Genomic DNA, 23,724 nt, shown 5'->3' with positions numbered 1-23,724 from the left:
ATTTGAGCATACGCCGCTGTACGGTGGGTGGCGCTGTGGAGCCTTCTCCTCGGTTTGTCGTCTGCCGCTGTTAAAAACCACCGAAGAAGAAGGAAGTAACGGCGATGAAAACAAAACGACGCTCTCAAAATACACCTTCTTAACTCAGCATTTTTTTTAATTCGCTTTACTAGAAACTAAAATAACACATCTAAACGCACACGTAGATCGTTAAAACTGGCCAAACTCGTCTCCTATTTAACGACATATCTTAAATATTAGCTAGCCACCTTAGCTTAGCTGCCACTCGTATTTTGTTATTATTATTGTTTTCATTTTTTTTTTTTTTTTTTTGGACGTAGCTTTAGTCTCCGAGTGACTGCAGCAGCTGTGATTTTTTTTGAATTTGAAATTCACAACTTGGGAGTTATTTTAAAACGATGTCGGATGATTATGAATTCAGCGACGACGCGACCATGATGCGAATGGAGGAGGATGGGGAGGCGAACAGCGACGACCCGATGTCGGCGGCCGGGGACTGTGGCCTGATGGGGGGCGAGGCCGAGGGCTCCAGGATCGACGCCAGTAAAAACGAGGAGGATGAGGGGTAAGGACACGGTGGCCGACCCCCTTCCTCCCTCGCTTCCCTCCCCCCTGGCTTTTACATACACCCACCAGCCAGTTCATTAGGTACACCAGTGGTAAAACACTGAGCAAAACCCTAAAATGTTTTTATTGTCATTTTAGGGCACAACCCTCATCGAAAGACATAGAAATGTCAGTCCTTTAGTGTGTTTTTTTCCTAATTTCCATGGAGAAAATCAAGATTAATGAATTTACCATAAATGGTTCCTTGTCATTAAGTGGTAAACGAATGTAAACATAAGAACTGATTCAAACACTTGTTGACATTATCACATTAGACATAACATAGTCTTAAAAAAGCCTTGAAAAGTCTAAAATTTGATAATCCCAATTAAATATGAACATATTTTGCATCGTAGGTCTGGCCGCAGCTTATTATGTTCCTGGTCGTCTTCACGATACGATACATTATCGCGATATTATGATATTGCGATATTTTACATAATTCACTGAGAAATCGTAAGTGCAGCTTAAAATAGAAGTTGTGTATATGTTCATCCGATGACAGTGATGATTCATTGGGCAAATTGAGTCAAAAAACAATAATAATCCAAATGATCCATTTTCAATTTATTGCACTTGTACAGGAAAAGTGGTGGATGGAGGTGTGGAGGTCGGTCACGGCCCCAAACACCACTTTTTCCTTCAAAATCGATATTGTATTGGAAGAAAAAGTATCACAATATATTGCCATATTGATATTTTTTTCCCACCGCTCATTAGTGGAGGTCACCCCAGGGACGTCCTGAGTTGATTACTTTGAAAGTAATTCTGGGTCTTTGATTTTCCTTGTTTTCGTGCCTCGTGTAGGATTTAAATTCAATCCATAATGGTCTTAAAAAGGTCTTAATAAAAACTCTTAAATTTCTCTTGTTCAAACCCACAGAAACTCTGTATAAGACATAAGATTTATGTTCCACGTATGGGAAATTTCCTTGTTACAGTAGTGGAAAATATATATTCAAAAAACAATAAAAAAAACAACATCACATTTGAAAGGATATACAGATAAATAACAGTATTCTGGAAAATATATAGAGGGAAAATGGAAATACAAGGACATTCTGTAAATACAGTGTGGAAAGGGAATTAAAATGACTAAAACCTGGTAGTGTAATATAACTGTTAAGATTATAAAAGATGATTGTGCAAAACAGTCTGAAGGAGCTTTGGTAGCATTGGTTCTTGCAGCATGGATGTAGCAGCAAACAACATGGTTCCTAATAAATCAGTTCTGCTCAGAGTCCATGCAGAGATGGACCTTGTAGACGACATTAGACCCTGATTAGACCTGACATGTTTCCCTGACCTTTTCTGACTGACTGAAGGAAAACCACATGTATCTAAACCTCAGAGGAACAACAATTTAAAATGTGATGAAGTTACCAGATATGGTTCCTTGACCCTAAAAGGACTGAGGTGCCCTAAGGTTCCCCCTTAGGTGTCGTAGACGTACAGGGACAACAATAAAAGGGAAGCGTAAAAATAAAATAGTGTACCTAATAAACTGGCCAGTTTAATTGACCTCTGCTCACGGAGGCGTCCAGAGTTCCAGTTCTAACTTGAGCTTGGTGTATAAATAAATAACCTAAGGAGTGTGATCACACTGAGCCAGAGAGAAAACTACAGCTGGTTCCAAAATGTGGATCATCTTCCCAAGTCACACACAGACACACACAGACACATACACAGACACACACACAGACACACACAGACACACACAGAGCTGTTCATGGTCATGTGCAATATTTTCTACTGTGCCCCGAAATGATTGATGATCATATTTATTTGTGTATAAAACGTGAAACTGAGATCAGATCTTAAGTGGTTGTACAAGTAGACACTAGATCAGTCGATGAGTTGTTTGAGAGAAAATCAACGTAGAACAAATCTGATGATGTTTTTTTCAGAAAAACTAAAAATATCTGCTAATTTTCTAGTTTTCTTTAAAACATTAAACCTGAGTTTTATTCAACAGCTGCTCAGACAAATATCGGACTTACTGTGGTGAAGTTTGAAGAAATGCTTGTAAAACAGGCAACAAAAAAACATTATTCCTTCAGTTAAAGTTGTTGAAATTTCAAGAATAGAAGAATAGTTTACAGTATTCTGCAAATTATGTTTCAAGCTCTTAAAAAAACGTTACCGATTAACATTTAGAAAAGAAATAGAATAGAAAATTATAACTTTTATCTTTTACTGTTGTTTACATTTCAAGTGGAAGCTTTAAAAGTAATAATTATTAAATATCACTTGTATAGCTTCTAAAATATGTTTTATTACAGATTAAATTACCAAACAGTGAATACAAGTGCGACATTTTCATTAGAAGATAACAATTGTGAGATTTGATGATTATAATTTAGCGTTTTATTGCAGCTTTTCAGATGGAAATATATAAATTAACATTTTTTTTGAGTGTTTAACAGGAAAAGCAAGTAAAATAAACTGATATAGGCAAATTAAACAGTTGCTCTTACATGATGGAATATGCAGCAGTGGTATAAAGCTGTTTAATCAGATTATTTGTAGTAAACATGGGGATTTGTTTAAAAGCAGCCGACCTTTCACACCTTCGGTTTCTCATCTTTCTTATCCGCGTTTTCATCTGCAGGAAGATGTTTGTCGGGGGGCTCAGCTGGGACACGACTAAGAAGGACCTGAAGGATTATTTTTCAAAGTTTGGGGAGGTCGTCGACTGCACGTTAAAGCTGGATCCCATGACCGGACGTTCCAGGGGCTTCGGCTTCGTGCTCTTCAAAGAAGCCGAGAGCGTCGATAAGGTTTTTCTCCTGCTTATCTTATATCTGCAGACGTCAAACACCCACTTTTCAATTCTTTGTATTAGAAATAAGCTGTGTGCAACAGCCAAATATTCTTCTATTTATGCTAAATGTGACCTTAGATCCTCATCTTCCTCTTCTATGAGGCTAAATACATCTCGACATTTAATGGTGGATTCCCGTGTGACCTTTTTGTCGTTTATTTTCCTCGTTGTGGAAAAAGGTCGCCTCGCAGAAGGAACACAAACTCAATGGGAAGGTCATCGACCCCAAAAAAGCCAAGGCCATGAAGAGCAAGGAGCCCGTGAAGAAGATCTTCGTGGGCGGCCTCTCTCCAGACACTCCCGAGGAGAAAGTCAGGGAGTACTTCGATGCTTTCGGAGAGGTGCGCTCATCTCCACGCTGCACGTATCCCCTTCTCATCGTCGTATTATTTTAATTCATTCGTTGGTAATGTGAGCAGGTGGAGTCGATTGAACTTCCCATGGAGAACAAAACAAACAAGAGGCGAGGTTTTTGCTTCATCACGTTCAAAGAAGAGGAGCCAGTGAAGAAAATCATGGAGAAGAAGTATCATAATATCGGACTTAGCAAGGTACAGTTTTTTAGTCTCTATTTAGTTTCAAGCCTTTTTTTTTTAATGTGGATTTATAATGATAGATTTATGTGATTGGATCTTATAGTGTGAAATAAAAGTGGCGATGTCCAAGGAGCAGTACCAGCAGCAGCAGTACTGGGGAGGCAGAGGGGGCTACTCGTCCAGGTCTCGAGGACGAGGCGGTGGTGAGTTGTTAGAAACTGTTTTATCAGAGCGTAGTTTGTGGTGGTGGTAAAGCTTTTCATGCTTCGGCCGCGGTGGATTCGGCTGTAAAACATTTCCGAGATGCCACCAAAACGCTCAAAAGTACAACTGCTCTATGGTGTATTTGTGTAAAAAGCTTTTAAATGAGAAGGCGTGGTGACATTTTAACAACTGATTATTTTCTATTCACATGATTAATATTGAATGAAGTATTCAATTGGTATCGATATCCTGGTATTGGTACTGGTATCGCTATTTTTTTAAACGATACCGAGCCCTTAACGATCACATGGTCTTTCAAGCCCCATAAACATCAGTAAAGTAGTGAAATTATGACGTGTTTCGAAGCTTCATCTGGAAATAAGTAACAAAATCAAGAGTTTACCACATGAAAGACCTTAGAATTTGTTCCAAGTCAACAACCAAATCAGCTGTTCATGGTTCTGAAACGTCGGTGCATCATTTTGAAACAACACCATATTTATTTATTTACGTACAAAGAAAGATTTCAAGATTTAGTGCAGGACTATGGAATCAAAATGGAACGAATAGTTGGAAGTTGTTGCTGAGAAATAGTTTTAATTTAATCGTGTTGTTGATTGAATCGTTTTCTTTTCAGGCCCCAGTCAGAACTGGAACCAGGGTTACGGCAACTACTGGAATCAAGGCTACGGGAATTATGGGAATTATGGTTACGGTAATCAAGGATATGGAGGCTATGGTGGCTATGATTACCCAGCTTACAACAACTATTACGGCTATGGTGACTACAACGGTTAGTAGAAGCATCCAGTCTGTCCAAGTGACCCCCTTCTGATTGGTTCATGCTGACCCACCAACCAGAAGGCTCCTACCCATGGTTACCGTTGCTAACGTAACCGGTAAGACAAACAGACTCTTTTGACACTAAATTAGAGGGAAATTGAGAACAAGATGATTAAGAACGGGGAAAAAAAAAACGTTAAAAGTGTTGCCAGAAATAAATATTGACAAAGAGAGGCCACCTGATTTGGGATGTTTGTGTGTGAATAGGTTGGAAGTTCAATCCAACTGAAACAGAGAAGAAGTTGGTAAATTTTCCCTGTAGGTCTTTTCTAAATGAGTTTCATGTGGTTTGTTTCACACGGGAAACAAACTTTTACTCTAATTCACATTCTGTTGTTGTGGCTCTGCTACTTCCCACCTCACTCCACTGCTCGTCAGAGACGGTTTTAATTACGTTGCAAATTATAATTAATAATAAAAATATATTTTTGATACTATTTATTTTAGTATTTTTTTTTACACTATTACTATTTGGGGCTTTTTAAGCTTTTTTTTTTTCATCTTAAAAAGTCAAAAGTCAAAAAAAAAGTCACGGAAAAGTAAAAAGTCACCCATGAATCACAGAGATGTCGATTCGCACTGGATTAGTTTTATCTTAGTTTTAGATTAGTAATCTTATTTTTACTTTACAAATCATAGATCACAGATGTTATTACAAATTACTGGAGGTCCCAGATCAAACCAGCTGTTTTACTTGATTTAGATAAAATAAATAAATGTTTTTTAGGGACAACTCAGACAGTCCATTCCCTAGTTGGACAGACTCTCTCTAATATACGTCTCTGGGTCAAATTAAGGCTTTAGTTTAAATAAGTTTGTCTAACCTTGCAACAGTAACATGGGCAGGTCTCGACATGAAGGGTCAATTGTCTTTTTTATTTATTATATTAAAGGATAAAAGTGATTTTATTCTGCACCCGTAGATCAGTCGGGCGGATACGGAAAGTCTCCGCGACGTGGTGGTCACACCAACAGTTACAAGCCGTATTAAAGGCGAGACGCTCGTCCTCACGTAGGTACGTAGCAGCACGAACACACGTCTCCACTTAAAAACTTAAAAGTAGTTATATTTACTTTTGGTGTTTGGTAACGTTATGCATAATTTTCCTCTTTATAAATGTTCTTTTTCTCAGCACACCTCAAGTGCTTTACAGTAGTGGTAACATAGAGGCTCATGTTAACAGCCGGCCTTCTGCTGCCTCTTTTGCACCTTCTTTTTCTTTCTTTTTTTTTGTTTGTTTGTTTTTTTTTTGTTTTGTTTTTTTGTTGTTTTTGTGTTTTGTTTTTTTTTTTAAACTGTAAAGTTAACAGGTAAAGTTCTGCTACTACAGTAAAATGGATGCCAAAGTTAAGGATGTGCAAAAGGAAACAGAAAAGGAAAGTGTGTTGTCTCCTAACTCTGACATACCTTGTTTGTACCTGCCAGCGGAGCTTCCTTGCAGGCCATGAGCTGACTCCCAGATACTCTCAGGGCCCGCTCAATGCGGACCGGGTACGAGAAGCATACGCTCTCGAATGCTGCCATTTGGTATGGTCTTACAACATCCTGTATCAGCATTTCTAAACTAAACAAATATGGGACACGTCCAGCTTTGTCATCTTTCTTTCCATTTTTTAATTTCTTTGCAACTGTTTGTAATGTAAAAAACTTAAAAATATACACATGTAATTGTCATTTTTTACAGGCCCTTACTCCCCCACAAGTAATGATTATAAATATGAGAAAATAACTATTTGCTTTTCAAAGGATACGTACAGCTTTCTCTGGACTTTCCAGTTCCTAATGTTAACATATATATATTCATATTTATATGCACTAATAATCTTATCTAAAATGCTTGTTTCTTTATTTAGCCAGTAGTCCATGAGCTAAAACCTGGTTTTGGACTCTACTGTGTTGGGGGATAAAGTGCTTTACTTTGTGTACATGTATTGTTCTGTTTTGTGTTACTGACAGACAGCGATGATGGAAAAGTTCTTCCTCTTTTAATTATTTTTTTCATAATTTTTTCCTGTAACGTATTTTCCTCTCGGTAAAACCAAGAAGAATCAAAGTGTCGCTACAGAAATTTGCATGTGATGCTTTTCTTTATAACTTGTACCTTTTTGACCGATCTGAAGGTTTCTCGTTTTAACTTTCTAACTTTTTGTTTTTTGGTTAAAAGAAAAACAAAATAATAATAATTTCCTAATGTTTTTTTTTTTATTATTATAACTATTATTACATGGGACGTTATAAACAGGGGATTCCTTTAGTTTGTAGCTGTGGCTGCAGCGTCGTGGATTCGTCCAGAGCTGATTTCGTCTTTGCTTGTTCTCTGCAGGTTTCAGAGCGACGAGGAGCGACGCCGCCGGAGCGTCGACCCCAGAGATGATGGTAGCTGATTGTTAGACAATAAATGAAGACGAACCTACAGAACGCTTATATCTATACGCACCACAGTGTTTCAGTGCTTATTCAGACTGTGGCGACCGTTTAATCATTTCCTCATCCCCCCCTTCTTCTTCTTCTTCTTTTCTATTTAATGTTCTCAACTGATTCTTGTGAGTTGTTTATTCCATAATTCAAATGTAATATTGGTTTAAACTCATCATACACACATATGCACACATACAGAATATATATATATATATGTGTATATATATATATATAAACAGTACTGTGGTAGCAAAGATACAAAACCATGCGTTGTAATTATCCTCTTTATCATCAGTCATATGATACATATACAGTATATACACAGTGTATTAAAATAAAAACAATAAACGCTCATTTGCGTTTCCATTAATAAGAGTGACGTCGACTGTTGGAGTGTTAACGAAAAAGGATTTCAGCCAACTCTTAATCTCTGACTGTAATCATCACTTTTTTTTTTGATCTCTGAACATACAAAAACCCTCCGATCGCTGAGTGTCCGTGGTCCTTTCCGGGGCGGCTTATATAACTTTGGTGGCGGCGAGGATGATGAGGATGACGATGATCAGCACGATCACGCCGATTAAAATCATCAGTTTCACATTTTTCCACCAGTATTTGCGGGCGACGCGCGTGGACGTCCTCTGGAACGAGTCGGCCTGAGAAGGAAAGTCGACAGGCAGCTCAGTAAAAAGAATTAAATTAGTTCATTTATTAAGAAAAAGGACATTATTAGGTATCAAAAAGTCTTATTTTGTTCGGCTCCGCTATATATATCACTGTATATGTCCTCACATTTTAAATTTCCGGCAATTAATCACTAATATCCACTTTCTGCTGCTTCCACAGGTTCATATAAGACTGGAAATGTCATGAAATAACTTTTCCATCACAATTTTGCATTTTTAAAAATAATTTGAGTCACAGAAAAAAGTTATCATCAGGATTAAATTCAGCTTCTAAAACAAAATCTGAATTTTTTAAAACTGTTTTAGTCAAGATTCATCCAGCAAATATCGTACTGTAACTAACTGGAAAAATATTATTCTTTTCCATCAGTTTTGTGTTTAACTGAGTCAAGAAAACTAAATTTTGTTGCTTAAATCCAAATTTTTTTTAAAATTAAAATTTAGTCAAATATCATCCAGCTAATACCTGCAACTGTAAGAACAATTAATAACATAATAATATATTTTATTAATTAATTTATCCATACTGCCTCATACTTGTGCATTTTTAATTTTTTTTAGAGTTAAATCAGAATTTTTAAAATTATTTTAAGTCATTAGTAAGAATAATTTATAATCTAATAATATATTTTATTAATTCATTCATCCATGCTGCTTCACCAGGATCATTTAAAGCTGGAAATGTAATAAAATAAAAAATAACTACAGTTTATTTTGTCTATTTATTTTTTCTGTCATGTTTTGTGCTATTACCAGAAATATATATATAAAAACAGTAATAATATAACAAACTTGCAACTCTAAGAAGAATCGATTGTTTGTAATTGGCCATATGAAGCTGTAAATGTCTGAGTACACTCATTAATTTGGTATTGTGGCAAGAATTTAACTATGAATAAATATTTAGTCCTAGAAGTGGTTTCTATTTCCTCTTTTGTTCAAAAAAATAAATAAATAAATACTGCTCCTGCTAGTTTTTACAGTTTCTTGTTAAAATTAGCACATCTGGCTTGTGTGTCCGATGAAACTACTTCCAATGGTACAAGTAAGTAATTTATCATTTTGCTCATCTTATTCTAATAAAATATATATTAAAAATATCTGTATGAATCAATATTCAGTCGTAGTTGCTGTTTCTATTTCCTCTTTTGTTCAACAAAAATAAGCTGTAAGAATATTTCTGTCACATTTTGTCGCTAAAAATGGAAAATATTCAGCAAATTGGCCTAAAAATTATGATTTTTTTTTTCTTTCAATGAAGCAAGTTAATTAAAATTTGACTGGATCCATATGAAATGTGCAAAAAATAATAAACTTTTTCCATTAAGCTTTTTGGCTTTTTGAAATAATTTAACGTCTTTTTTGTTTAAAGGAAATTTTTTTTTTAGTAGCGGCTAACAGTAGCTACTAGCTTCCTAGCTAGTTTTTAGGGATTGGACCGTCTGAGCTATTCCTCTGTGCTGATTGGTTCTGAGCTGGTCACGTGTTTCATGGGCGCCATGTTGGATACATCTAACCAATATTCACCCATAGAGAAGTGGCAATAACAGAGAATAAAGTTGGATTAAAAGTTAAAATATTCCACAGGATCAAGAAAACAGGAAACTCCACCGTTTCCCCAGTGAACAAAAACGGAGAAAGTTATGGAGCAGAAGATTAAAAGGAAGAACTGGATGTCAACTGATTTCTTTGAGGTAAATGTCAATGTTTCTGTTTGTATGACGTTTGTTAAGATTTTATATAGAAAAATAAAGTCATACCATCATTAATAATGTGAACCTCGATCTCAAAAACACCACTTTACAAATGGATGAAGTTTGAAGTTAGCCTAGCCTTATGCTAACCTTATGCTAGCTAGTTATCTAGACTAAAGGCTTAGAAAAATAGCAGCTAGCGTCATAAATACTGTGAAACCCACGTGTTCAGGTAATTTATGTTCATGTAGACAAATTTAATTGATACGTAACTTTATCTCGGTTACTACTATTATATTATATACTATTATTATAGCTAGCGTGCTAATATCATAATGATAACACTAAATAACAGTAAGACTAGTTTAATTTTCACTATTTCTGAGTATTTATAGTTTTTAACGGTGATGTATGAACACAGAGACTGAGGAGAAGGTAAACACAGCTCCATGACTGATGAGGTGATCGGGCTACAAAGCATTTTACAGCTCATTTAAGATATTTAAAGGAAGTAGATGCTGGGATATTTAAGTGAGAACTTTTTACATATTGGTAATAACATTTATAGGAACGTTAATGGTGAAAATAAGACATTTATTTCATCATAGCACATCCGCCCCATAGAGTTACACTGTAGAATCTAACCTCTGATGTAGCAAACATGGCGCCTATAATATGAGTTGGACAGACTCTCTCTAATATATGACTAATGTGTTTTGAGTGATGATGCTGCCACCTGTTGGTTTGAAAAAGCTACCGACCAACATTTATCTAATAAGGAAATGAAATAATTGCTCCAAAACACCTTCGTGTAACAGAGTAATAGTTTGAGAGTTCCAGTTTCTGACAAATATATAAAATATTTTTTTCATAATTAACATAAATTACATGTGTATGAAGCTGTGTTTGAGGAAACTGAACTGTCCTTTCATATTTTGAACTGTTTTTTTTTGTAAGAAATATTCAGACATTTTACAAACTGCTGTCTAAATCCTCAGCTGCTGCTTTAAATTTAACAAATTGCTGATTATTTTAACTACAGGAGCAGTTACGAGCCTCTGAAAACGCCTGTGACGTTGGAATGGAAACGATGATTTATTTCCTCCCGCGGCCTCGGTTGTTTAGATATTCCCACATGTCGTGTACTCACGGTGGCCTGCAGGTCGTCGGTCTTCCCGATCAGATCGTCCAACCTGTCGCCCCTCTCCAGCACTTTGTTGATGTTGTCTTTGAGAATAACTTTGACCTCGTTCACCTGACCCTGCACCTGGTCGAGCTGGGACGTGCCCGCGGCGGGCGGCTGAGAGTTCACGTCAGCCTGTAGGAAATAAAAAAAGATACAGACGTTTAAATGGTAAATTAAACACAGTTAAAAGTCGGGTGAAGATCCTTCTGTGCAGGAGTTTCTGAAAAATGTCACTTCCTGCTTCTGGTTAACAGGAAGGAGTCGGGTTCGCGAAAGGCCGACGTTAAAAAACGATTTAACGGGTTTAAAGGAGGTGGACGCTCACCATGGCAGCACGTTCTCAGTCAACACAACTCTTCATGCAAATAAATATCAGAGTGAAACCCTCCAGCGAAGCGCCGTCCGATATAGAAACGATCTCCACAGTCAGAGCGCGGTGTGAGTCATTGGTTAAGAGCTAAACAAACTACCGAAGGTTGCTCCTTCTTCGTTGCCCCTGTTACTCATTAACGAGCCTCAATCAAAGTCTGGCCCGGCTTCACCATCACCTCCAACCGGAGGAGACTCGGCCGCCCACAAACGCGCACAACTTTCATTTCCTGCTTTTTCAGGAACCACTTTCAGCCTCCTACAGCTCATATTCAGCGTTAAAGAGGAGTAAACGTCGCTCTCAGCAGATCCAGAGAGTGGAAACAGGAGTTATATATATATGTGTGTTGTGTTGTGTTGGGTTTTACGTACCATGAGCAGTCAGAGGGGTGGACGCTGGCCAGCGCTGGGCTGATATCTCCGGGCAAAGGGCTCAGTGTTTCCAGCTCAGGGATATTTGCAAGGCAATAAAGGGCTGAAGTCACCCGGTTGCTCCACTTCATTTCCTCATCCTGTGCAGCCTGTTGTCGCAGCTCTATGGTTAAACCCCCGTCTGAGCTCTCACAGCTCATGTGTTTAACTGGAACTCCACCTTCTTCTTCTCTGACTGGACGAAGCGTCAGGCCGAGTCCGACTCTGGTGTCATTAAAGCTGTGAAAAGAGTGAAGTTTCGTGTCGTTATTTTGAGTCTCCTTTTTCGTCGTTCTGCACGTCCACGTGGTTGTTTTTCTCACTTTTTTGGTCATGTTGCTTCTCTTTCTGTCGCCACGAAGTAGTTTCTTTTCGTTTTGCGTCTCGCTGTTGCCTCTTTTTTTTGTTTGCTTGTGTCTCCTTGGTTGTTCTGCATCTTTTTTTGTCACTTTTTTGTCTGTTTTGTGCTTGTTTGCTACATTTGTGTTGCCATTAAGTAGTTTCTTGTCATTTTGCATCTTTCTATTGTCTCTTTTTTGTTTGTTTTATGTCTTTGTGTTCATTTTTGGACTCATCTTCATCTATTTTTGGGTCATTTTGCATCTTTTGTCTACATTGTGTCCATTTTTGGTGGCTTTGCATCACTTTTTTAGTCATATTGCTTCTGTTATTGTTTATTTTTGCATCCTTGCGTCATTTTTTTTGCTCCTTTATTTGTTTTTTTGTGCTTGTTTGTCTACATTTGTGTCAGTTTTTGGACATTTTGCTTACATTTGTGTTGCCATTAAGTAGTTTCTTGTCATTTTGCATCTTTCTGTTGTCTCTTTTTTGTTTGTTTTATGTCTTTGTGTTCATTTTTGGACTCATCTCCATCTATTTTGGGGTCATTTTGCATCTTTTGTCTACATTGTGTCCAATTTGTGTGGCTTTGCATCACTTTTTTTAGTCATATTGCTTCTCTTTTTGTTCATTTTCTTTTTTTTTGCCATTAAGTAGTTTCTTGTCATTTTGCATCTTTTTTTTTGTTTTATGTCTCTTTGTCAGCTTTGTGTTCTTTCGCCTCATTCTCGCTCATTTTGCTTCTTTTTTGCTCATTTATTCGTCTCTTTTTGTTTGTTTTGTGGTTGTTTGTCTACATTTGTGTCAGTTTTTGGCGGCTCTGCGTCACCTTGTGTCAGTTTTTTTTGTGGCTTTGGGTCAGTTTTTTTGTGGCTTTGCGTCACCTTGTGTCAGTTTTTTGTCATGTTGCATCTCTTTGGTCATTTTGTGACTTTTTTGTCTGTTTTCTGTCTCTTTTGCATCTGTTTTATTGTCATCTTGTGTATTTGACTGCTCCTCCTCCTCCTCACTCATACTGCATCTCTTCATATCTGCTTTGTGTCATTGTGTGTTGCTGTTTTTGCATCTTTCTGTTCCTCTTTACTCCTCTTTAGTCATTTAGTTTCTCTTTTCACTACTTTTTGTTTCTTTATGTGTATTAGTCGTCAGTGTGTAGCTGTTTTTTCTACATTTCTATTCCTCTTTGGTCATTTTGTGTCTCTTTAGTGTGCATCTCTTTTTGTCTGACCTGTAGTTGTGTCTTTTAGGTCATTTTGCATCTCTTTTTGTTTGTATTATGTCTTTGTTAGTGTTAGTTTTTATAGTTGTGCGTCTGTTTCTGTCTATTTGTGGTCATTTTGTGTCTCTTTGACCTTTGTGAATCTGTTTCTGGTGGCTCCCTGTTTCTTTTTGACTGTTCTTCACCTCTTTGTGGTTGTGTTTCTCACGTTGCGGTTGTTTTGCTTCCCCTAGTTGTCACTTTGTGTAACTGTGAAGCCGTTTGTGCATCTTTCTGTCGTAGTTTACGTCTCTGTTTGGTTGTTTTATATTTCCTCGTCGACGTTGGCTGTTTGTTCATGGTGCATTTCTCTTTAAATTCTCTTTTCGTAGCTACGTTGCTTCTCGGTAGTCGCTTTGCATTTCTTTTCTGTCACTGTTTTTGTCCATTTGTTGTCACTTTGCATCTTTGTGTCATTTGCATGCCTCTTTAGCCTGTTTGCATCTTTCCAGGTGTGATATGTCTCCCTGAGGTCATATCTCACGTCTTTCTGAAGTCGTTTATGTCTCACTTAACTTTAACTGACTCCATGTTGTCTTTCACTCATTCAGTCCATCCACGAACTAAAGCGGCCATCTTTAAAAATTAATCCTCAGAGTTTTCTTTCTTTTTGTTTGTGAGATTTTTATTTTCTTAATTTTCTTAATTCCAAAATCCTGTATATTATAAGTGTATATAATAGGAGATTCGCATCTTACTGACTCTTTAACCTTATGATCACATTTGCCCCATTGACTCCCATTATAACCAAATATTTTTCATATACTATAATCCTGACGTATTATTATAGCTTTTCAATAAATACCTAATAATTCTAAGCCTCTGCCTTTAAAATATAGTGAAAATATGTTTTATGTGTAATGACCTTTAACAACCTGAGGCTGTCACATAAAAGTGTCAGTGAAGGCCTGTGTATCTCACCAGGCTAAAGGCAAAGCAGTAACAAACACTATAAAATGATCCTGGTTCATAAGAGCTGATATAAAATGAGTTGTGTAATTATAATATGATTGAGAAAAAACATAAAAAAAAAAGTTATATAAACTTTATATCTATGGGTGGGTCTGAAGTTACTGAAAAGATTTCATGCAGTAAAAGCAAAAAGAAAAAAAAGTTATTAAATTTTTATTGCACTTTTGTGAGACGAGCCGTTTGTGTACACACGATTAAAGAGTGTGAGTTTATTTTAACTCTCCTTGTGCCAAAAATGAATATTTCTATCAATTATTGACATGGTTACAACTGTAATATCTTCATGACAAACCAAGTCATTATTTGCGCCTCATTTTTTGAAATATTGCAAATTTTGTGTTTTATCCATTAGAAAAAAGAATAAAAAAAAACATAAAAAAAATATTTAAAAACTAATAATAAACTTTATATCTATGTGTAAGTCTGAAGTTGTTGGAAAGATCTGATGCAGTTAAAGTAAAAATATATATATTTATGTACAAAACTTCACTTTTATAAGGTATTTGCCCTTGTGTATGAATATATATTTTAGTTTGTTGCATGAAAATGTGTTTTCAACCTTTTATTGTACCAGATATTTTCTCATCTAGATGTAAGAAGAAGAAACTTTAAAACAAGTCAATTATTCTGCAGGTTAATCAAAGTCTGAAACCTGAATTTGTTGCGTCCTGAGCGTCGCACTAAGAGACTAACATGGCTGCAGTATTATTTCAGTCATTAATATCAGCAGGTTTTGCATGTCCTCCATCTTTGTGCAGCTTTTTCCCTCCCGTGCTTCACAAAACAATGGTGTGAGTCTGTTCCTGTCATGAGAGCTCTGCACGGGGAAGTAGAAAACGGGATGAAGAGGAAGAGGAATTAAACTGTTGATTGTGTGGAGATGGAAGCAGAAATGAGTCTAGATGCGTCTGTTAATTACACAACACAGAGTTGCAACAAACCCAGAAACGCCCTCTTGCAGCTTTACTCGGATCAGCTGACGCTTCCCAGATAATAAAGAGGATCAGGACGTGAGTCACGCAGCCCGAACGCCGGGAGGGTGAAAGGTCGACAAACACTAACAACAGACGTTAAATAATGATGACGACCTGGAGTAATGACACTGTTCTACTTTCAGGAATCATTATCAGGAAAACACACGATGACCCAGTAACATGAAAAGTAGAATCACATTTAGCAGCTGTAGGGTTGTTATTCTACACCTTTAAAATTTAAAAAGATCCAGTTTGAGAACATTTCTTCTTTTTTATATATATAATTTTTCACAAAAAAAAACATCGGTAACAACAACAACAGAGGCATCAGGCCACTCAAGAAAAATAAACTCGACTTTATTTATATAGCACAGTTAAAAAACAGCTATGTGGCTAAAATAAGAGCATGAAACCAACAATTAAAAAGCAATAAAATAATAAAAAGCACCAAACGAGGGCAGATTCACGCTGGACTGAACGCCAGCGAATAAAAATGGGTTTTATTTTACCCGAGACACCGAGCAGAGCAGAAGTGTAGGGATGCGAAAGATAAACCCACAACCATAAACCAGAAGCATCAGCTTTTAAACTGTGACCTTAGTTTCTGGCTGTGGATCTGGGTCAGTTCTGGATCTGGACCTTGACCCCGGTTCACCTGTTGGTGACCTCTGCTCTGCTCTACACTGATTTACATAATCATATGTTTTCAGCTTTTTATTCGTGTTCCCATCAGACGACTTAACACATATGTTTTTAAAGTAACACTTGTTAACACTTGTTAGCAGAGAAAAGAGAAGTCGTAACATTTATTTCATGGAAGCAACACGAGTTTAGGTGAGTGAGCAGCGCCCCCTGCAGCTTTTCTAAGGACATAACGTTCATCAGAGACTCACTGAACAGCCAAACGTGCACAGTGTCAGAATTAGATGAGGCTAAATAAAACGGCTGAAGGTTCAAAGGTGTAAATCAATGATATTATTTTGCCAGATTTTCTTTTCAGAAGTAAAAACTCAGTGTGTCACACTTTAGGAACTTTGGTTTCATCACTTTTGGACTCGTCTGCATCTTTTTTCTCCTTTATTCGTCTCTTTTTGTCTGTTTTGTGCTTGTTTGTCTACGTTTGTGTCCTGTTTTAGTGGCTGTGCATCACTTTGTTGTCATATTGCTTCACTTTGCGTTGCCATTAAGTGGTTTCTTTTTGTTTATGTTTGTTTATGTCTCTGTCATGTTTGTGTTTAGTCATTTCTTTTGTCTGTTTTGTGCTTGTTTGTCCACGTTTGCGTCACTTTTTGGTCATATTCCTTCTCTTTGTGTTGCCATGAAGCGTGTCTTGTCTCCCTCTTGCTTTTGCCTCTTTTTTTTGTTTGTTTGTGTCTCTTTGGTTGTCTTCGCATCCTTCTGGACTCGTCTGCATCTTTTTGTGGGTCATTTTGCTCCTTTATTTGTGTTTGTTTTATGATTGTTTGTCTGCGTTTTGTACATTTTTGGTGGCTTTGCATCACCTTATTGCTTCTTCTTGTGTTTCCATGAAGCAGTTTCTTGTAATTTTGCCTCTTTTTTTGTGTGTTTGTGTCTCTGGACATTTTTGCATCCTTCTTGGGTCATTTGTTGCTCTGTTATTTGTCTCTTTTTGTCTGTTTTATGCTTGTTTGTCAGTTTTTGGTCACGTTGCTTCTCTTTGTGTTGCCATGAAGCAGTTTCTTGTAATTTTGCATCTTGCCTTTGCCTCTTTTTTTATTTGTTTTATGTCTTTTTGCGTCCAAATTTGGTCGTTTTTGCAACCTTCTGCACTCGTCTGCATCTTTTTGCTCCTTTATTCGTCTCTTTTTGCCTGTTTTGTGCTCGTTTGTCTATGTTTGTGTCCGTTTCTGATGGCTTTGCATCATCTTCTAGTCATGTTGCTTCTCTTTGCGTTGCATGGAGCAGTTTCTTGTCGTCTCCCAGGTAAAATAAAATGGCTAAAGGTTCAATTGTGTGTTCGTTGCCTCTTGAAATGTAAATCAATGATATTTTTTTGCGAGATTCCCTTTTAAGAAGTAAAAACTCAGTGCGTTACTCTTTGGGTTCTTTGGTTTTACCTAAATATTCAAATAGAGAGTGGGCATGGATCTATTTTTACTAGAAACTTTGTTAAATGTGTGAGCTTTGTTGTGGTATTTCTATTCAGTGGCGTCTCTGTGCAGGATGTCATTGCTATTCGGGTGTTTTCTATTTAATCTATATCACGTTTTAAGTGAGGGTCATGCACATGCACCAGATAGTTTTGGAGACATTCCTGATCTGATTGTTTTGGGGTTTGTATTTTCAGTAAAACTTCACCTGTGGAGAACCTGCAGGACATTTAGCTGTGGGAGTCAGGTGATCCGAGGCCATCTGGTGGACACATGATGATAAATACTCAAACAAACCTTCCAGTGAAGACTAGACTTTGATTGCAAATGTGCAGGAGGTTTAAAAACTGGTCCGAAATTCAGAGTGTGTCCAAACATCGCCATCTTGAGGCCGTCCGGTTCGTTGTGCACATTCCTCCCTCCTCAGCCTCCACAGCTGTTTACAGATCCGAAGAGGAAATGAGTTCTACACGTTTCCTCCATATATAAAGTTGCAGCAGCGGTTTTATGAATCAGATTTACTGCGCCTGAGCTTCGACCTCTCGGGAGTTAATAATCTGCACACAGCAGCACAATCGGTGTCGTCGGACTTCACAGACTGCGTTCACGGACCAGCATCGACACGTTTGGACGTTCGTCTCCCGAGAAATTTTTTCACTTTTTTCTGCAGCGACCGACGAGTTGAAGATGAACCCGAGCAGCAAATCCCGCAGCGGGAAGACCTTCCTGTTCACTTCCGAGTCCGTGGGAGAGGGACACTCCGGTACAGTACAACTCACTGTACAACACACATGGATGCACTAAAACACACATGGATGCATTAAAACACACATGGATGCATTGAGCGGACATGTCTGGTCATGTATGGACTAAATGTTGTGTCAGTGGAACTCAGTAAAACTCGAATATTAGTGCACATACCACGGATTGGACTTACAAACGCAACACGTTTGAGTGTATGGAGGTCAATTATAACCAAAATTCAATTACGTATTTTTTTTTAAATTAATATAATTAATATAAATTATTATTATTATTACTGTTACAGTATGGTACGTCGTCATATTGTAATTCAGAGTTGAAAACAGATAAATGTGATGTTGAAATTAGAAATAAAAGCTTAAAATAACTGCTAGCGAAATCAGTTATTGTTAAGACTGTTGTTATTTATTGTTAGCATTGCCAGTGTTATTTGATGTAACAGTTGTACATTTTCTAATATATATATATATGTGTGTGTGTGTATGCGGAGTTAGAAGATAAATCAGTAGTTATACAAAATAAGAAGCTACACCCTGGACCTGCTAAGCTTAACAGGCAACCAGTTAGCTGGTGTTAGCATGTAGCCACTTGACTAAATCTTACCCATCAACCAGTTAGCTTTTTTTTTTTTTTTTTTTTTTTTTTTACAATACAGCTAGCTATTTCTAGCCTGTTAGCCAGTCATAGTTACCAGTTAGCAGATATCTTTAGCAGCCATTCCCAACTTAGGTTAAGTTAGCAATCCTTAGTGAGCAGCCAATTCGTTTATTTTTTACCAGTAGCCAGTTATTTTTTCCTTAGTTAGCAGCCAGTTAGCATGTTAGTCTTAACATGCAGCCTGTTGGCTGATCTTAGCATGTAGCCACTTGTCTAAATCCTAGCTATCAGCCAGTATCTTTGGTCATATTGTTGACAGCTTCCAGTTAGCGGATCTTAGCACACCCTTAGTTAGCTTGTTTTAGCTAGCACAGGTTACTAGTCTTATCATGCACTTAGTTAGTTAACCTTGGAAACAGTTGGTGTATCAGGCAATTCTTTTTCAGTGTGCTACTTAGCTAGTAGCAGGGTTCGCTTATATAGTAGAAACTGCTAATATATGAAAATGTTGATTTTGTGTTCACAGATAAAATGTGTGATCAGATCAGTGACGCCGTACTTGATGCCTACTTGAGTCAGGACCCGGACTCCAAAGTGGCCTGTGGTAAGTTTTCATCAATCAAAATAAAGAGCTGGTGTTTTGGAAGTTAAAAACAAACAGTGTAGCTATCACTGCTCATTTATTAGAGCGGTAACACTTGATAACTAATGACTTTGATGTAAGTGTTTGCCCCTTTTAGATCAAAGTTCTTTATCACAATCACTGACTCAAGGTTCATCAAATGCATGTGCTTCCAAGAATCAGATAAAACAGTGACCAGCTGTTAATTGGTGTCGCGTTGGACTTGTTTTGTTGCAGAATGTGTGGCAAAGACAGGCATGATTTTACTGGTGGGAGAAGTGACGTCTAAAGCCATAGTGGATCTCCAGGCGGTGGTACGAAATACTGTGAAGAAGATTGGCTACGACGACTCTTCAAAAGGTATCCAGTGTTTTTATTCGTTAACTTGAGGTTTATACAAAATCCCCTCTGGATGTTGGTTTGTTATGACCTGTTTTTGGATGAACTGCGTTTTGCAGGTTTTGATTACAAGACGTGCAACGTGCTGGTCGCGCTGGAGCCGCAGTGCGAGGAGATATCGGACTGTGTGTTTGAAGGCAGGGACCAGGAGGACATCGGTGCAGGAGACCAGGTTCAGTGTTTCACCTTTTATAATCATTTTGGATCGATGGTAAACAAGCTGCTAGTCCACGCTAAAGGTCAAAACTGCAATTCCTCAAATGTCCACATGAGGCTGATTCCAAACCCCGTAGATTTCCATGTAAAAATGTGCAACTATACACCAACTTTAGCTCTGTTTAGCTAATTTCTCCATTCACAACAGCTGCACACTGGTGAACTTTTTCTAATATTTACTTGTTGGTCGTGTTTAATTAGGGACATGATTTCTTTAAGTGGCGTGTGGATGTCTTCCTCATTAGCTAGGTGTTAGACAAAGTTGAGCGCTTCCAAACTAGCGACGACCGAAGGCAGCTCACTGAGCTTCAGAATATATATTCACCGTCACTAAGGGTTTGTCCTTTTAATTTTAAACATGCTTCCCAAAGTGACACATTGTTGAGATGTGGGATTTAATTTTGGGTGCGCTAAGCTAAATGCTAACTTAAGCGTGGCAAAATAAATAACGCTGCTGCACTGAAGTTTAGCAGGTGTTGACAATGTTCAACATTTTTGTACAGAATGTTAGCATGTTGCCAATAAACACTACTATGCTAAAGTTTAGCAGGTGTTTACGATTTTCAAGATTTTAGTACAGAATGTTATCATGTTTATTGGCAACATGCTAACAACATTAGCACACTAAAGGTGAGCAGGTGTTTATGATGTTCAACATTTTTTGTATAGAATGTTAGCTTGTTAATTAGCAACATGTTTACAACATCAGCACGCTAAAGTTTAGCTGATGTTTATAGTGTTCAACATTTTAGTACACAATGTTAGTATGTTTATTGGCAAGCTTTCTTGTTGCTAAGAACACTAATATGCTAAAGTTTAGCAGCGGATTATGATGTTCAACATGTTAGTTCAGAATGTTAGCATGTTAATTAGCCCTAAACTGGGATTCTTTTGTGAATAAGTGAACTTGGTGGATGTCATCGAAGTCACAAAGATTCTTCCTGAATTTAAGGAAATCTTTGTTTGTACTTGGAGGTTTTCACGTTCATCTTGCTGTTTTGTCCGTTCAGGGTTTTATGTTTGGCTACGCTACAGATGAGACTGAGGAGTGTATGCCCTTAACCATCCTCCTGGCCCATAAACTCAACTACAAGATGAAGGAGTTGTCACGAAACGGAGAGTGTCCTTGGATTCTACCGGACTCCAAATCTCAGGTGAACATCTTCAGAAGAAAACTGACTCATTTCAGTTTTAATGTTGTATAAACAATGACGCGTTCACTGTTACTTTCCTTCAGGTCACTGTGGAGTATCAAGACAACATGGGAGCCATGGAGCCGCTGCGTGTCCACACTGTGGTCATCTCGGTACAACACAGCCCGAACATCACGCTGGAGGAGATCCGACGCCACCTGATGGAGAAGGTGGTGAAGGTCGTCATTCCTGCCAAGTACCTGGACGATAAAACCATCTACCACCTGCTGCCGAGCGGGAAATTCCTCGTAGGAGGCCCGCAGGTAGGTGGTCATTAAACGTCATGACGTGATGTTGCTGCGTGCGTGAGTTGACATTATTTTGTGTATAACAGGGCGACGCAGGACTCACAGGACGTAAAATCATAGTGGACACCTATGGAGGATGGGGGGGACACGGAGGAGGGGCCTTCTCTGGAAAGGATTACTCCAAAGTGGATCGGTCGGGGGCGTATGCAGCGCGTTGGGTCGCCAAGTCTCTGGTCAAAGCTGGACTGTGTAGGAGAGCTCTAGTCCAGGTGACTGTGTTCATTGACCTGTTTTCGGACATAAACTGTGGATAAAATAGACGCCATTACAGCTCAGCTAAAGTGAAGCCAAACTAAAACCCTTTTTTTTTTTATTTTGTAATTTATTCTATTTTGAACATGAACAAATTATTAAACATATTAAAATAAAGACAAAAGTAAACATAAAAAAACAACAACAACCACATAGACAAACAAATTTGTCCTTCACATGTTCAAAAAGGACTGGGAAGAAGTCGAAACTTGTCTAGTCTCACCTGTTCAGTTTACACAAGCAATCATTAATTAATTAACGCTTTCAAATAAAAATAATAATAATACAACAAAATAGACTGACTACTAATACAATAGTAAAACCAGTAGTCGTCAAAAGAAGAATAAATAAATAAACTATGTCAACCTTCATAATCTTTAATCAGTCTCATCCTTGTACTTTTTTAAAATCTTGTTTTTATAAATTTTCAACTTCTCTATGTCTGGTCGGGGGCGGGGCTTAGCTGGAGGCAAAACATCTCAAACACACTAGCCTGCAGACGCTGGTTAGCATGTTTTATCAGGCTGTTTTGGGAAGAATTGATGAGGAAAACGTATATTTTAGAGAATATGCTGATACACTCACTCCCCATGAACGTAAATGTTATTTTGAAAATGATGGGACTACATCAGGGGTGTCAAACATAAGGTCCAGGGTCCAAAACTGGCCCACCAAGAGGGTCAAATCTGGCCCGTGGGATGAATTTACAAAAATTACACTGAAGATATCAGCTGAAAGTTTTTGATAAAATAAGAAATTGCACTTGCACCTTGTGGTTGTTTTTTTACGTGCAGCTGTACTTTTTTTATTGAACCAATGGGAAACAGCTGTTGTGTTACTGGTCCGACCCCTGAACTAAAAATGAGTTTGACACACATGAACCGTTTGAAACCGAACTTAGAAACCAAGCGTCTACACAAAAGGACCACAAATGCAACTTCTGCTTGGACACACCTGAAACGTACAGTTAACAGCCTGTTAGCTAGCAGTTAGCATTAGCATTAGCATCCAGGCTGAGACTGATTATGTATTAGATATTAATCTTATCTTATATGAAGTAAAACACACGTGTTGTTGATGATTTTCTCACAACAATCGTGTTCAACCGACAGTAGCTGGTATGTGATAAAACTTTAACTTAGTGTTCTTACTTTTTCGGTTTTGGCTCCACAAAAAATAAACGTTGGCCTCAAGCTTCCCTCTGTTTTGCGTCCGGCTAACGTTGTGACATCACAGTGACGTCGGCCATGAAGGGATCTACACAAATAACATTTAACTAAAGCAAAGCGTGTCTTTCAGATCTCTTATGCTATAGGCGTGAGCCATCCACTCTCCATCACAGTGTTTGACTACGGGACATCGAACAGGGACGAAGACGAGCTTCTCCAGATCGTCCAGAAGAATTTTGACCTGAGGCCTGGAGTTATTGTGAAGTATGTGTTGACTTTCACTATCATTTAAAAAAAAAAAAAAAACTCGTCTATAGTAGGGTTATATTAGACGTTCCTCTTTTAACAGAGAGCTGGGGCTGAAGAGGCCGATCTACCAGGACACCGCCTGCTATGGTCACTTCGGCAGGAAGGAGTTCCCCTGGGAAAAACCGAAGCCTCTGGTGTTTTGAGTCGGACGTGAAGAAGGATGTAAATTCCTTCGTTCTTCCTTCATTTTTTGAGATTTTTTAAATTAAAAAAAAAAAAAAAAAAGAAGAAAAAGACAAATCAAATCTTGGAAAATGAAGTAAAACTGTGAAATAATCAGAATCATGTTTTTTATACCATTAAAAGGCTGCAATAAAAACTAAACCGATTTATGTTTTAATGTACATTCACTCACTTTGCCAGTTCATCACTAATATGAACCAAAATCTCTGAGGAATGTTTCAAATATCTTTATCACAGTTTTATATAAATGCCGTTTCCTGC

At 37.7% G+C, this 23,724-nt stretch overlaps 3 protein-coding genes across 4 annotated transcripts; 2 read left to right on the top strand and 1 right to left on the bottom strand.

Annotated features, from left to right (window-relative positions):
* The first annotated feature begins 53 nt into the window (after positions 1-53).
* hnrnpd (heterogeneous nuclear ribonucleoprotein D) lies at positions 54-7,823 on the top strand. Of its 2 annotated transcripts, none has more exons than XM_047569750.1 (8): positions 54-586; positions 3,239-3,407; positions 3,631-3,792; positions 3,871-4,002; positions 4,091-4,190; positions 4,829-4,984; positions 5,958-6,050; positions 7,359-7,823. In XM_047569750.1, exons 1-7 carry the CDS (start codon positions 420-422, stop codon positions 6,023-6,025), a joined length of 954 nt encoding a protein of 317 aa, XP_047425706.1. In that variant the 5' UTR covers positions 54-419; the 3' UTR covers positions 6,026-6,050; positions 7,359-7,823. The 2 variants fall into 2 exon arrangements, with proteins under 2 accessions (XP_047425706.1, XP_047425707.1); XM_047569751.1 differs by having other exon boundaries at positions 540-669.
* On the bottom strand, positions 7,720-11,937 carry si:ch73-234b20.5 (uncharacterized protein LOC449923 homolog). Its single transcript, XM_047569752.1, has 3 exons — positions 11,761-11,937; positions 10,984-11,151; positions 7,720-8,109 (listed from the first exon to the last, which is right to left on the bottom strand). The coding sequence occupies exons 1-3, from the start codon at positions 11,761-11,763 to the stop codon at positions 7,972-7,974; spliced, it is 309 nt and encodes a 102-aa protein (XP_047425708.1). The 5' UTR covers positions 11,764-11,937; the 3' UTR covers positions 7,720-7,971.
* A 5,734-nt stretch (positions 11,938-17,671) lies between these two features.
* Positions 17,672-23,604, top strand: mat2al (methionine adenosyltransferase II, alpha-like). The gene is made up of 9 exons (XM_047569749.1): positions 17,672-18,216; positions 19,339-19,416; positions 19,672-19,794; positions 19,893-20,005; positions 21,060-21,203; positions 21,287-21,505; positions 21,577-21,759; positions 23,102-23,235; positions 23,321-23,604. The coding sequence occupies exons 1-9, from the start codon at positions 18,141-18,143 to the stop codon at positions 23,421-23,423; spliced, it is 1,173 nt and encodes a 390-aa protein (XP_047425705.1). The 5' UTR covers positions 17,672-18,140; the 3' UTR covers positions 23,424-23,604.
* The last annotated feature ends 120 nt before the right edge of the window (positions 23,605-23,724 follow it).

This window comes from Mugil cephalus, chromosome 19 (assembly GCF_022458985.1).
Source record: "Mugil cephalus isolate CIBA_MC_2020 chromosome 19, CIBA_Mcephalus_1.1, whole genome shotgun sequence".
Taxonomy (NCBI): domain Eukaryota; kingdom Metazoa; phylum Chordata; class Actinopteri; order Mugiliformes; family Mugilidae; genus Mugil; species Mugil cephalus.
The sequence above is the reverse complement of the archived record's forward strand: the minus strand, read 5'-3'. Positions and strand labels throughout refer to the sequence as shown.